The 15,462-nt window shown below is 35.4% G+C and overlaps 1 protein-coding gene across 1 annotated transcript in view; it reads right to left on the bottom strand.

Moving 5' to 3' along the window:
* The window catches only part of ODAD2 (outer dynein arm docking complex subunit 2), an 80,036-nt gene that overhangs the window by 44,005 nt on the left and 20,569 nt on the right, over window positions 1–15,462 (bottom strand). The window contains exons 10-14 of the mRNA XM_061996989.1: window positions 5,709–5,855; window positions 5,225–5,434; window positions 4,829–5,065; window positions 3,376–3,486; window positions 2,262–2,416 (exon numbers count right to left, since the gene is read on the bottom strand). Coding sequence (XP_061852973.1) covers window positions 2,262–2,416; window positions 3,376–3,486; window positions 4,829–5,065; window positions 5,225–5,434; window positions 5,709–5,855 — 860 coding nt within the window. The remainder of the gene's footprint in view (window positions 1–2,261; window positions 2,417–3,375; window positions 3,487–4,828; window positions 5,066–5,224; window positions 5,435–5,708; window positions 5,856–15,462) is intronic.

Raw genomic sequence — 15,462 nt, 5'->3', positions numbered from 1 at the left:
CTAGCCTTTGTGTAATATACACATAATTCCTCCTTAAAGAGATCTATTTCTCTGACAGTTCTCATTTGTGCACTCCCCATGGCCTCTAGCTTCTCTAAATGTGTGAGCTACAAATACTCTGTATTTTCCAGGAATCAGTTGTACATGTGGCTTTTGTTTCATACAAAAAGAAAAAAAATATCAAAATTTGGTGTCAGAACTAGAGGACTTTCAATAGAATTTAATCTTTCCAAGCTGCTTTATCAATGTAAGAACTAAAGTAACTGACAAACAAGAAACTGGCATTTCTCATCATTCAAGACTTTAATGAAAGAGGAATCTGTTCCTTCACTATAATTTAGAAACATCCTTATTTTTTTTTTTTCCAAGTAATTAAGAAAAAAAAAATGGTCTTCTCTGGCTGCTTTATCTGTGTTTCATATCAACTGCTTCACAGATGGAAGGATGTGAGCTGGCTCTGTAATGGGCAGACTATGCTCTGACAGAGCTGTTGGCTCGGGCCACCTTGCGTCCAGAAGCAGTACGACTGCTTGCACGCAAGCTGGAATCTCAGCTAGTCAGATCCAAGCACCTGTATCAGCTCAATGCTGAGTCAGCACAATATCTCAGCAAGGTATTTCAGGTACAGGAAATACAATGGAATAGTTTGACGATAATTAACTGGTTCAGAAGGAGCTGTCAGGGTTTGTCAGTTTTAGCTTCACACCAGATTCAAGCTCATTCCTTCAGACCTACTTATATATTTCCATGTTATCCTCTCTCCCTGTTCTATAGTGCCCTCCCATCTTGAATTTGGATAGAGTTTACTGCTTCAGACTCAGCATTGCATAATACATGAATTCAGCTTAAGCCTGGAGCTGTGCCTGGCTAGTAATCTTCATGCACCATCAAGCACTTGCCAGAGATATGTGAATAGTCCAGCAAAAATCTGTTTGCATTTGGACAAAATTATTGGCTACAGATATACTAATAAATAAAACAGGCAAAGGCTCATTCTCTAGCCCTGAGGACAAGAAGCACAACATGGCATCCATATGGCTATAGTCTCTTATCCTCACAATTCAGGGTGGCCTCACCCATTCTGCCTAATGGAAACAATCTGTTGCCTGCACTGTTCCCCTGGACTGTCTGGGCATTGTCTAGGAGAGCACTTGCTTGAACCAGGATGCCACTGTGCAGATACCCAGATGCAGGATACATCCTTCTGAAAAGTCAGGTTAATGTGAAATCAAGAATGCAAAAAGTAGCAGGACAACAGCAGAGTATGTAAAGACCATGGGTCTGTATACCAACAGTCTGGGAGCTCATTTAGGACAGTAAAAAGCCAGACTGTAAACTCTGATTACTAGAATGCTTTCTGACTTTTATCCAACACTTGTCTATCACATCTGCTTGTCCAGAAAAGTGAACTAAAATTGGGGCTGGAGTGAGTGGTTATCTCTTACTGACACTTCTTCCAGTCTATTCTTACATTCCTTTTTCCAGAGCAGCATAACTTCAGAAGGAAACCTAGTACATACTCTACTGGAGATAGTTTTTTTTTTTGAGGTAAGGTACGTGAATCTGACAATTTTAGATGAGAAGGTTGAGCATTCTCACTCATTAAGTTGTTCCATGAAAAATGAAGGGTGATAACTCCTGCTCTCACATTCTCAGATAATCACTTAGGATCCTGACTCTTGTCGATTAATTCCACTTCATTACAACCTGGATGTCCAGACTAAGCTCCTTTTCTGAGCCCCTTCTGTAGTCAAGGAGGGAGGTACCTAGGTTAATTATTTTGGATTCCAAGTATATTTCTAAAGTAGGTGGACCTAGTGTGTGTTAGATATCTGCTCTAGAATGTGAGAATCTGCTCTTTCTCTCGACATAAAACACCAAAGCTAAAGTGTGCTAATTACTTTCCTTATCATTCAACAGTGATCCTGATTTGTAAACTACAGAGAGGAGTAGGGATATCAGATATGCCCACATGTCAGATGTTTAGTATAAACTGGTATACCTCCTATATCTTAACTAGTCTTTAGAGATATCAATTGTACCTATTGACTCTTAACATTCTAGAAACTGTACTATGTCTCCACTGTACTCTGGCGGGGTCAGGTAGCAATTTTTAAGTACTTTAAAACCAAAAGTTGAAAGCCCAACTAATGAGGAAGTATGTTTTCAAAGAATCTTGACATAATTCTTTTGAAAACAACAGAATCCCATAAAATCAAAATAGGAAAATGTAATAGGTTTTTATAAAATTAAATTGTTACTTTGACACATTTTCTGCACTGAGTGCACATTTCCAGATTGCTCCTGTCACAGCTGCTAAAAGTTGTTTGTTTTCAGAGTTATCAAGCAGAGCAGATAATGGTTGTAGACCTCCATGCTGCCTAATCAGGTCACGTGTTTCTTTATCTTCTGCACACTATAAAAAAATCATAAATATATATATTATGTAAAATATGTTAAATTGTGTCTTCAAAAGCTATGTGTATTACAGTGTAACTAGTAAAGTCTAATACAGGAGAAAATGAAGATATGCTAACAACTAGCTAAGAATTTGACAATAAACTGCATCTGGAGTCCTGTGTCCAGTTCTGGGCTCCTCAGCACAAGAGGGACAGAGAATTTCTGGAGAGCCCAGCAAAGGCCCACGAAGATGATCAGGGGACTGGAACATCTTTCATACAAGGAAAGGCTGCGGGAACTGGGGCTGTTTAGTCTAGAAAAGAGAAGACTGAGGGGGGATCTTGTTAATATTTATAAATATCTAAATGGTCAGTATCAGGAGGTTGGGGCATCCCCTTTTTCTATTGTATCTACAGACAGGACAAGGGGTAATAGGATGAAGTTGCGACACAAAAAGTTCCATTTAAATATAAGAGGTGAGAGTGACAGAGCAGTGGCACGGGCTGCCCAGAGGGATTGTGGAGTCTCCTTCCTTGGAGGTCTTCAAGACCCGCTTGCACATGTTCCTATGCGACCTGACCTAGGTTGACCTGCTTCTGCAGGGGGGTTGGACTATATGATCTCTAAAGGTCCCTTCCAACCCCTACCATTCTATGATTCTACTGTCACATTGTTCACCTTGTGGGGAAACAAACAGAAAAAAACAAAGCAGATCTTTGCAAAGTATGCCCACCTCTCTCCGTTTGCTACCTATGCAATTTAGAGCTTCCACAAAAGATGAGTAAGAATTTAATTAAAATATTAAATAGGCAGCTAAAATATTTTCATAAGAATTATCTGAAGACCACCATTTTTATAAAGTGATTTCTTACCCATTAGAGAAACAGTAAAACTAAGAAATATTAAAAATGATAACCACATGAAAGCAAAAGACTAATCCTGGCTCTGACCTACTGATAATAAAAATACAATTACCTTAAATATGGCACTTGCACAATGCATCTGAAGTTCCTCATGTTCACTACTCAGATTATTCACAAGGCTCTCAATCATTCCTTCTGTCCTTATTGCAAGTCTGTAACTTGGCTAAAAAAATAAACTGCATCTTTTAAATCCTGCACATCAACAGTTAAAATCACAATAATAATACAGTGCCACAATTCTAGGCTTTGATATTGAAAAGGCTTGCACTTTATTTTAAGCACAAGCCAACTGCATTGCCTTGAAAATACCACTGATGTTCTCAAAGTTAATCAAATACATAAATTCTCTGCAGTGCTCTTCAAATCACCTGTAAAACCAGGTGCTGCAATGCATATTTTGTAGCCACCTGGCTTAAACAGAATTCAGAATGTTTTGAAAGGTGTCCAGACTCCTTGCTGAGAGCCAAGGAAGAATAAGATGCTTCAGAATGAGATGCAGAATTATCCACTCACTTCATCAAGAGAGAGCAGCCAGAATAAAAAAATCTGTTCCTTAAACAAGGTTAGAAAAACATGTTCTTAGGCTGATCTTTTTAACCCATGGGTATTCGAACGGGACCATTATTTAAGAGAGGGACAATATCTGTGTAAGAGATGCATTTAATATTATTTCCATATTTGATCAGATATGGAAACCTCAAAAACTTCACCTTCTCAATTCAGATTTACTAAAGCTATAATTCGCCAGGTTTCTGTCTCATGGAGCATGCATAAACTTGTGTAGTTCAAGAAGTTAATTCTGAAAATAAATAGCTTTCCATAATGCAAAATCTCTCGAAAACAATTATGTTTTCTGTCATATACAAGTAAAAATACACAACCTATGTATATTTTTACCTGAAGTGCAATGCAGCTTAATTTCAAATATGATTCCACAGAGAGAGGAAAAAACTGCTCATATGGCAACAGTAAAAAATACTTGTACTCAGGCTTAAAAACTGAATATACTCAAAGCTGTGAAACCTGTCAAGGAAATCTGTAGAAAAATCACATATATTCCTTTCTTCCTTTTGCAATTGACCAGACACCATCTTACACCTTTCACAAAGACATTGCAAACCACTCTGCCCTACAATGGTATTAGACCTTCTTGGCCACACCTGCAGATTAGCTTTGTAGAATTCAGATGTACTGATTAACCAGAATATGGTATCTTAAGTTTTCCAATTTATAAAGTGTGATTAAAAAAAGAGAGAGAAAAAAATTAAACTGGGTTAAAGACTTCATTTCTATATATTTTCTTTCACAAAAGACTCCTAGTCTTTTGAATAAAAAAATATGTAGTCTTCATTTCATTAAAAGCTGTGACTTTGTCAAAAGCACTTTGATCACACAAAGCATCTGCTTCTTGATGAGACAACGTTCCTAGTCAAACATAACGCTTTATTTAAGTAGCCAACTGCTTTAATGATTAGGAAAAAAAACAGCTATATGTGTTTACCTACCTCTGAGGCACATTCTTGGAGTATCCCTACTACTGGGGTTAAGATGTCCACATGTGAACATTTAAGCCATTTAGCTAATAAAGGAATGCCTCCAGCTTTACGGATTGCTTCTTTATTTTTGGTGCTTTTGCTGCAGCTCCAGAGTGCCAAAGCTCCACAACGTGCTAGTTCAGTATCTTCATCTTGAAATGATGATAGACTGGTTGATCCCACTGAAGTACATTCCAATAGGCCAACCTAAAAGATTCATTTTTTTGGTTATCTACAGGGAGGTTTGATATGATATTGTTTTTTAATTATGGTAAACACTACCACAATAATCATAGATACAACACAACATATTTTGGGGGCAAAAATATGCATTTGACAAGGGTACAAATGTTAATGTCTGCTTACCAATCTCTTGATTCCCCCATGCTGCCTTACTGTCCATCGTGCTTGTTTAAATTTAGCAATATTAGCAATAGTTTCAGCTGCCAAACATTTCAGATCTTTGTCTGGAGAATCCAGTATTCTCACCATGATCTGTAAGCCTTCAAGATCTGCAATCACACGTCTGGTAAATGTATTTTTACTAATTTCCTTCAGGATTTTTAATGAACCAATCTACATAGTGGAAGATAACAGAAGTTAAAAGCTACTTCAGTATCTATAAACCAAAGAAAAAAAAATGAAGTGCTGGATTATCTAAACATATCTTTTAAATTGAATCAGAAGAATAATAAGGATTTGTTTTTTTCTCTAGAATCCTTGAAATCAATAATTATAGAAATGAGAAAAGAAAGAAATCAATTTTCTTTATACCATACAGATTCAAAGGCTGAACAAATTTTCCAATACAAAAGGCATATTCATTGCTCTATTTGACACCACTCCTTACCTGACATTTAATTTCGTCTGTATCAAGTAAATTAATTAACACTTCAAGACATCCAGTTTCTCTGATGGCCAGCTGACAAGTTTCTTGAGCCAGATTGAAATCTCTCATTGCACACAATGCAATTATAGTAGCTGTCGGATTACCTCCCTAAAATAAAACAAGTAATTGACGAATGTGTAAAGTGTATTTAATATAAAACTTAATCTCTTCTAGTAGTAGCAGGAAAACCTAAAGAGGGAACATGTTAGGTTATTTTGATTCTATGATGTTAAGTAATGCACACATCTTAAGAAACAGAATTACTGATAAAGTCTGCAAGTGACATAAAGACTGAAGTGAGAGTGAATAGCATGCGTGGCAAATGACTGACATGGCTTGCTATGAACAGTCATGCAGTGAAGTATTATGATTTTTTAATAAGTGTTTCCAGATATCAGAAGAGCATACAGTAAAGATAAGGATATTTCAGTGAAGTTATCTGTATTCTTTGCATCGATATTCACTCTGGAAGAAACCATAAAGATTCCAACAGAATCTTCCACTGTCCACATTTCAGAGGATTTTTCTGAAACTGAAGCCACTATAGAAAGTTTTTATTAAAAACCCCTGACATTGTAAACAACAACAAATTGCCATTATCAGACAGTACTCAATTGAATTATAAAGGAAACAGGGTAAAATAGTTGATTAAGTAGAAAGGACATGTATCCTCTCACTTCAAGCTTTTCTCTTACTAATCTCTTAGAAAACAATAAATGTGATGTCAGCTTTTAACAGAATTCAAGGGTTATTCAAGATCTTTTAGTCAAATATCTGTGCTGGACAAATTAGTAGACTGTAACAAAGAACAGAATAAGCAGACATCTGTCTAAATATTATGTTCTTTTTTATATATATAATATACTTATAGTCACCACAGATGTGTTAAGAGTAGTCCTACCTTACAATACTTACCACGCTTGCAGCAATGGAGGTGTACTCAACATGTCTAACTGGAATCCATAAGAACTTTTACAAAGACCCTTCCTGACAGCTTTTAAAGAATCCAAACCATTATATTATAAGAAGAAAGGTCATTGCATGGATTAAAGAGAATGACTAAAAGTTAAGAAACTGAGGTTAGGAGCAAAAGGTCAGTTTAATAAAGCCATATGTTAAGTTCCAAGGATCTGTGTTGAATATATGCAATTCAACATACTCATAAAGACTCTGAAAAATAGGACTACTTACGTGGCAAAGTTTGTGGGTGATACTATGATACCATTACAAGAAACTGCTAAAGAACTTACTAAGAGGGCAGTAAAACAGCAAATGAGAAAACAAGAAGTGATACACATCAGAAGAAAACAATCCTAACTCCACAGATGAAGTTATAGGTTTTCAGCCGATCGTTAAAAATTAGAAATGGCATCTTGAGGTCAGGGTAGATGACAATCAAAAGCAAATGGAGTATTAGAACTTACTTGTTAAAAACAGTGATCAGAGAATGTCAGTATACCACAACATAAACCCATGGCTCACATACACCTTAAAAACTTCATGTGGCTCTGTAGGTAACCTTCAGAAAGGTTACTATAACACTGGAAATCTTCCAGGGAAGAGCAACAAAGATAATCCAAGGTCTTTTTAGTCTAGAGGAAAGTTCTCTGAGGGCATGTGACAGGGGTCTATAACGTTAGGGATGGCACTGAGAACAACAGAACAGGATTGACTGATATCTCTTTTAACACAGATATAACCTCTTTTAATAACGAGATATAATACAATTCAGGTTAAAATAATCAAGGGAGTTGGTTCTTCAAATGAAGTGATAGATTAGTGGAACTAGTTGTGAAAAGATTCTGTAAAAGTTTTCATTGAATGTCAGGCAAAACAACAGGATCTCCTTTAAGTTCCTAAGCCAAAAATAAGTATCGGCTTGGATCGTATCAGAAAGCTGTGCATTTGCCCTCTTGATACTTCACCCTTAGCATTCATTTATGGTTCTGAGCTTCTTCTGCCTGGGTAGAATGTGAACAGAGTTTCAAACTACTAGAAGTTATGCAGTCAGTTTTCCCACATTTGTGGAAATCAGAGGTCTGTATATCTGGAGCTCAAAAGATGAGCTTTAACCACAGAAAACTTCCAGCCCAATCATTGTGTCTCCACTCCTGTTGCAGTCAGGTTATAGGGACACATTGTCTTCTGATCTGCCCAATGCAGTTTCTTTTATGTTTAAATTTAAGGTCATAGACTTATAAATAATGAAAACAGGCTATAGCTCAATGTAGGAGTTCTATCCTGGAAACCAGACCATATTAATAGACTTGGGATATTGAACATGGATTTCAGATTACAATATAACATTTGATTAAAAGGTTGAATTTGGTGATGTATGAGTGAAAGTACTGGATAGGAATATAGGTATTATCTCTTTTTAGGCAGTTGTGCAACTGCTACTGAAATTGTGACTAATTTTCCTTGTTATAGTTCTAAAAGAAAAGTAAATATATGGAGGTGATTAAGAGAAAAATTATTGTAAACCTAGAAAACAGGTGCATTATGAAAGACATGAGAAGCACTATTTAGTTTATTAAAAAGTAAATTAAGGAATGATTTATTCATAGCAAATAAATAAATGATGATTTTAAGTTAAAGGTACTAAAATTTAGATGAGGAGTAATGCACAAGTTTTCCATTATGTGGTTAATTATCCTCTGGAAGATATTACTTAAGAGTGATGATAAACTTTCCAGCAGTGGAAATTTTTCAGTCAAGGTTGGACATTTTTATAAAAGATAAACTCTATTTCAGTCACAGCTATTAGACTAAAACCAAGAAAAAGAGCAAAGAATACAGCCCATGGTATGCAGAATGTTAAAGCATATGATAACAATGGATTCTTTTGAATCTATAATACAGATTTAGTATTAATCAAATCAGGGATGAACCTAGCTGCACAGAAGTTAGGAGGGCTGAGCTACCATGTAGCTGCAACAGAAGGTGGAGTGCATAAGCAATGCCAACTGGTGCTAATGTGGAAGTTACAACTTGGAGCACCTAGTAAATCAAACTACAGTATCTACTTCCCACATGCCTCTGAATTCCAGGGAAGCTTTGGCTCCCATCCAGATCTAAACCATGCTGCTCAAGCCCACCTTCAGTTTTGAAACTGTAAAGGGCTTTGAGCCAATCCTTTCTAGAGGAAAAAGTTTTGCTATCATGACATCATATTGACATCATATTGCAATAAAGAATATATTAAACAAGTAGATCTAACAAAAGCAGAACTTTTGCAGTATATTTCTGAAATGTACACAAAACCAGTGAATTTAAAATACAGTTTAAAACTCTTTAAGTTTAATACACTTTTCAACAGACACCATAAACGTAGTAATGACAAGAGGGAAAACACATCTGACATGAATGCCAGACTTCATGAAGTTTCAGATCAGCACCTTAAGCCAAAGCATTTCTGCTAATCAATAAAGTGTATGTGGATGGCCCTTCATAGAAAAATTTAACTTAAATTAGTTAACAAGTAACAATAGATAGCCACAGAATTTCCCCACAGAAAACTGCTTAAATATAAATGTAATTGTTTAACATCTGTAACATATAGGATCCTAAAGAATTATTCCCACAATTTTTAGTGTAATACTCTTTCAATTATCATTATCATGATGACTTCAGAAGAAAATGAAGTGTCTTGCATTGAGAACATATTTTGCTATACTTTGAAAATACATCCTGGTGAACAAAGTGTTGTAACAATTTCTGAAATGTTTGCTCAGAGAAATCAGTTTATCCACACATATAAACTCCAAAAGATTCAAAAGAATATCAGTAAGATTCCAAAACTACCCAGAATATTCTCTAGCTCAAAAGGACAAACAGCTGTCCTTTTATGAAGCTTGTAGTGTTCTCATAGAGCTTAGATTTTGAGATTTAATTTGCTTGGTATTATAAAAAAATTTAAATAACTGCTTAAAGAGAAAACTTGTGTTTGTATTATTTTATAGAAATGTAAGAAGTATACTGCTAACCTGATAAGTAATGTCTCTTATTTTGAGGAGTGCTTCTACAGTGAAACTACATTTACACACAACATAGTGATTCATAATTCACTTATCTTACATGTATAATAGTTAGCATATGACATTTAATATGGATCATTTAAAAAAAACCCCAACTTTTAATTCTCTTATATTAAATAAAAAATAGAACTATGTATAAAATATGTGCATTTTATTTTTTCAGCCTCAAAAATGCACACATCACTTCAAGTGTTTTTAAAGCAAAACCACAATAAGATATTTTTCATATGTGCTGAAACATCATTTCTACAAAATACGAAATATTGCTGATGGTTTCAGCAATTATTATTCAATTCTTGAAGTTATCATTACAGTAAGTCTTGCAGTACTTACAGCATCGATTTTAACATGTATGGAAACAGTTACCTCTCTATTAAGTTGACATAAAATCTGCATCATGTTGTTATACCATTTGAAATCTAATATGCTGGGTGCAAAAAAACACTCTACTGGCAGATCAACAATCAGTTTTAAAGCTTGAAATTAAACACAGACTTAGATTAAAATGTGCCTCTCTTCCTATATAGTGGTATAATGCAGATTCACACATTAAATGAAAATAAAACAGTATCATTGCTACACTATCACTAAAACATCTTTAATGCAAAATATGTATAATGTAGAGTTTATTATGATACTCAGAGCTCACAACTGAGAATTACAGGACTATAAAGAGTGTGCAGCAAAGCCTGTCTTTCTTTTTATTTCTGAGGTTTTTAACAGACCTCTGTTATGATACTGCACAGACTAGTTAAAACTTCTAATATATGTGTACAAAGGCAGCTGTTTTAAGTGATGCTAAGATTGTACATAAATTTGGTGTCTGTGAGACCAATCTCACAGGTTTAGTCACCACTATAATAGAAACATCATTATTTGGCAATGTTTCTCCAAATATGACTACATGCATCAGTCCATTCTGAACACACAAGATAGAAGATGTATCCCCTTTCTCTGGCTTCCTTACTGTTCTACCTTTCTCCATTTAAAATCCTTGGGCCTTCAGAAACTTGCACAGTCTCAGACAATGCTGGATATTGCTTCTGAGGCATCAAATACCTTCTGATACCTTCTGGCAGAAGTTCTTTCAAACATAGCATGCTCAACATATACTGCTCAAAGATCTAGTGAACGACATCCAGATCCGTGGCAGGGCAGTTGATCTTTAAAAGTTTCCTCCAACATAAACCATTCTATGATTATAGTGACTTCTCCACAACAGCAGTGGTAGAAAATAGCTATCCACTTAGTAACTGGTGCAAACATTTGGTAAAATTATTCTTTAAGGTCATGCTAGGGCTTATTAAGCCACAGAGAAAAAAAAATGGAAAAGACAAAAGACATATTTTAATATTCTTATCCATTTCACTTTATTCTCTGGTAAGTTTGCTAAACAAAGTTTACAGTGAAAAGAACTGGAAAAGATAGCTTTGTGTTCATTCTGCAGCAATTACTTCCTAAAACAGTTGAAATTTTTTGTTTTTCCACAGGGCACTTTGAAGGCTGGTTGCCTGGGATGTTGCATGGGTACAAGAATGTTTTTAAATGACACTGCAACAAATAGAAATGAAAAAAAAGCTTGTATTAGGTCAGAAATTAATCCTTTGGGGTGTTAGGGGATTTAGGAAACCAGAAAGCATGATGTAATGGGAAAGAAGGAAAGAGTAAGCTCAGAAGAGTCAGTAGTACCTTAAAAATTACATAATGAGTACAAGAGCAAAAAATCTCATTGATGGTGAAGAACAGCAAATGTAGAAAGAGATTAATCAGCCAAAATGATGAGCTCTTCAGTTGTCTGAAATTCAGGAAGCATACACAAAGAAAAAGATTAAATAACTAAGAAGGAAAATAAAAGAGTAACGCAAACACAGAAGAACATAAACCGAAATACAACTAACAAGGGACACACAAGATAGAACCATCATTTTGTTTCTTGCTTCCATAGTAATTAAGAGGAAAAAATTCTTAGTCAATGGCCAATTTTCAACAAATGACACCAAGAAAGCTAAAAGCATTAAAGAGTCTGTTTTATACAGTAGTTTTCACTATGTTCTAGTAATGTATACTTAATGTCAATCATGAGGTGATAAACACTCTGTTTAAGCTAAGGGCATAACTATTAGTAAGTACTTCAATAACTTAGACATTTTCATACTGCCCAAGCTTAATAGTATCTACTTGATGGTACTAAGACAATGGCTGATGCCAAAGACCGTGATTAGTTCACAGAACAGCAGAAAAAAAATCTGGTGTTAACAATGGAACACAACATAGATATTACCTATCAATATCAGACTGTCAGATGAAAAAACCCAAACTTTACAGAGAGATTTATAACCAGATTTGTAACCTACAAGATACAAGAAATCATCTTTCTTTGGTTTGGCACTGACAAAACCACAGCCTAAATACTATATTAATTCTAGGTATCATACTTCAAAAAAGATACTGACCAACTTGATGAAGGCCAGAGGACAAAAGTAAAATATCTCAAGATGTATGAGCTGTAGATATATGATCTACACAGAAAACCAGAAGGAAATGGAGCTGTTTACTCCAGAGATGAAAGAATAAGGAAGTGGTTTAATGAACAGTTACAAGGACAATCATTTGTTCTCCAAGTCCATTGTGGGTAAAACAAGAAATAATGGGGTTAAATGTCTTCAGGGATAATTTATGTTAGGTATTAGAAAAACATTTTCAATGGCTAGAATATTTGAAATTTGGAATACATTGCTTACAGCAGTTACAAGTATCCATCACAGGAAAGAAAAGTTACAGAAATACTTGTCCAAAAGACACAAAGAATTGATGCAGTTTTGTAGGCAAACAGATGGAGTAAATGACCTTCTCCCTTCTGCTCTAGTCCTGTTTTCCATTATTTCTTTTTTATGAACTTTTACTACCATGAAACTTTGTAAATATTAGATGCTTTTGATAATAATTTCCTTCTCTTCATTTTAAAAAGAGGACTGATACATAATAGATAATAAGATCATAGGTACAGATAAGAGATAACAAAATATACAGGCTTAAAATTTCAATGTCTCATTTCCTATCCTAATTCAAACTCTTCCTAGTCAATAAAAAGCTTTACATTTTGAAGCTATTATATCAACTCAGTAGGCTAGGAAAGAAAGAAAGAAAATTTCCTCCAGTCATCTCTGGAAAGGGTAAATACCAATAGAGTTCTTGCAAATGACTTGCCATCAGGCAGAAACATTGGCTTTTCAGATTGCTGAGACTGTACAGCAGCAGTACAGATCTATGGAATACCTAACCTGGTATAGTTTATTTTACAATATGCTTTACCCTAACATGCTTTACCTTCTAATATCATATGTGGCATACTGATGCCACTTTGATTGATCTTCCTACATCAGGGAACTGTGTCAAAGTTTAGAATTGTTACAATTGACACTAGAGAAAGGATGGGTTTATGAGAAAGGTACCATAGCTGGACTCAGGATACCAGTTGTCCTTGAGTTCTTTGACAAAATTCCTGCCTGCTACTCTCCAGATACCTTTTCCCAGCATCTGCATTCCTCACTTTCAACTGAAACCTAATGGTAATATTGAAGTACAAGTAATAAAAGTAAAAACAAGGTTATAAAGAAGATTATTCCAAATTGTACCAGAATGTACACACATGCATGGAAAAAATATAAACATTACAATAAAGTTATGGTGCTTTTTAGTTTCCTGAGAGAAAGTAAGATTAAATAAAATGGATATTATACAGCTTTTGCCTCACAAACATCTCTATAAATATGGTACATATTTGGAGGTGCTTTTAATTAATTAATTACAGTTGGATTTTGATATAGTGTGAATATGACTGAATGCAACTAGAGTATTAAATATGTTTTTTCTTTGCATGGCAATGTTAACAATTTTTTTTTTCTTTTTGGACTCATGGCTGAAATTTATATTGCCATCATAAAAGCTCATTTTAGTTACTGCATTACGTAGGTCCTGGTTAGGTATCTTTATGTGCATGTCTGTGATAGTAAGCCTACGACTTAATAATAGGAAAGAAGATTGCTGTCTGTGGGCAATTTCATCATTCTTATGTACAATGATACTCTAGTTTTGATTATGAGTATATGCAATCTGAAAGGAAAATTCAGTCATAGAATCATAGAATGGTAGGGGTTGGAAGGAACCTTTAGAGATCATCTAGTCCAACCCCTTTGCAGAAGCAGGTCCACCTTGATCAGGTCACACAGGAACATGTACAGGTGGGTCCTGAAGACCTCCAAGGACGAAGACTTCACACCCTCCCCGGGCAGCCTGTGCCAGGGCTCCCTCACCTGAACAGTGAAATAGTTTTTTCTTATATTTAAGTGGAACTTCTTGTGTTCCAGCTTCATCCCATTACCCCTTGTCCTGTTGCTAGCTACTATAGAAAAAAGGGATGTCCCAAACTCTTGACATCTAACATTTATAAACCTGTAAATATTAATGAGATCCCCCCTCAGTCTCCTCTTCCTTAGACTTAAATAGTCCCAGTTCCCACAGCCTTTCCTCCTAAGGAAGATGCTTCAGTCGATATACTTGACAAAACTGAGACTGATATATTTTTAGAAAACACTGAACAAACAAAATAGTTACACGTGATATCCAAAAGAAAGCAGGCCAAATTATAGAAACCCTCGTTGTTACAACAAAAATTCATAGAATGGTAGAAAAATTTTGATCAGAAAAGACCTTTAAGATCATTAAGTCATAAATTCATAGAATCATAGAATGGTAGGGATTGGAAGGGACCTTTAGAGATCATCTAGTCCAACCCCCCTGCAGAAGCAGGTTCACCTAGATCAGGTGGCATAGGAACATGTCCAGGAGGGTCTTGAAGCTCACTGCTTGAGCTTTCTGATGAGGATATTATGAGAGATAGTGTCAAAAGCCTTGCTGAAGTCAAGGTAGATGACATCTGTTGCTCTCCCCTCATCTAGCCAGCCAGTTATGCACTCATAGAAGGCTATCAGGTTGGTCAAACAGGATTTCCCCTTGGTGAAGCCATGTTGACTCCCCTTGATAACCATCTTTTCCTTCATATGTTCAGTGATAACATTCAGGATGAGTTGTTCCATCACTTTTCCAGGGATGGAGGTGACTGTCCAATTGATTGAGCGATTGAGTCCAATCACTGAATTCATTAACAGAATGGAAAAGAAATCCTAGAGGAAAAATATTGTTTAAATAGAATCCCAGCCCAAAATATTATTAAAATCTTGACATTTTTTACAAAACAAGAGAGATAAAATAAGTAGTACAGTATGAAAAAGAATTCTTCATTTCTTCTGTGATTTTCCATTGAACTATCTCAAATCACAGACCATTTTGTAATTTTCTGCTGGAAAATACTAAAATTTAGACACATTTTTATAAAGCTTAATGAAAGACTGACTATCACAGTACAGTACATATAATATGCTTCAGCAAGGCAAGTTTTCTGTGCTTGTGGACCTCTAAACACGCTGAGTTTTGTTTTGGTTTAAATACTAGTTCAAATTTTTCATTTTAGCTTACAAAACATACAAGCTGCAACTTGTTAGGAGATGAGTTATGGACAAGCATAACTGAGTTATGGAATAATTCCCTGCCCCATTTCCTGAATCTTCTGGCATTCTTTGGCTACAGCCTGGCAGTATGTAAACTGTACAGATTACTAT

This window comes from Colius striatus, chromosome 5 (genome assembly GCF_028858725.1).
Source record: "Colius striatus isolate bColStr4 chromosome 5, bColStr4.1.hap1, whole genome shotgun sequence".
Lineage (NCBI taxonomy): Eukaryota > Metazoa > Chordata > Aves > Coliiformes > Coliidae > Colius > Colius striatus.
The sequence above is the reverse complement of the archived record's forward strand: the minus strand, read 5'-3'. Positions and strand labels throughout refer to the sequence as shown.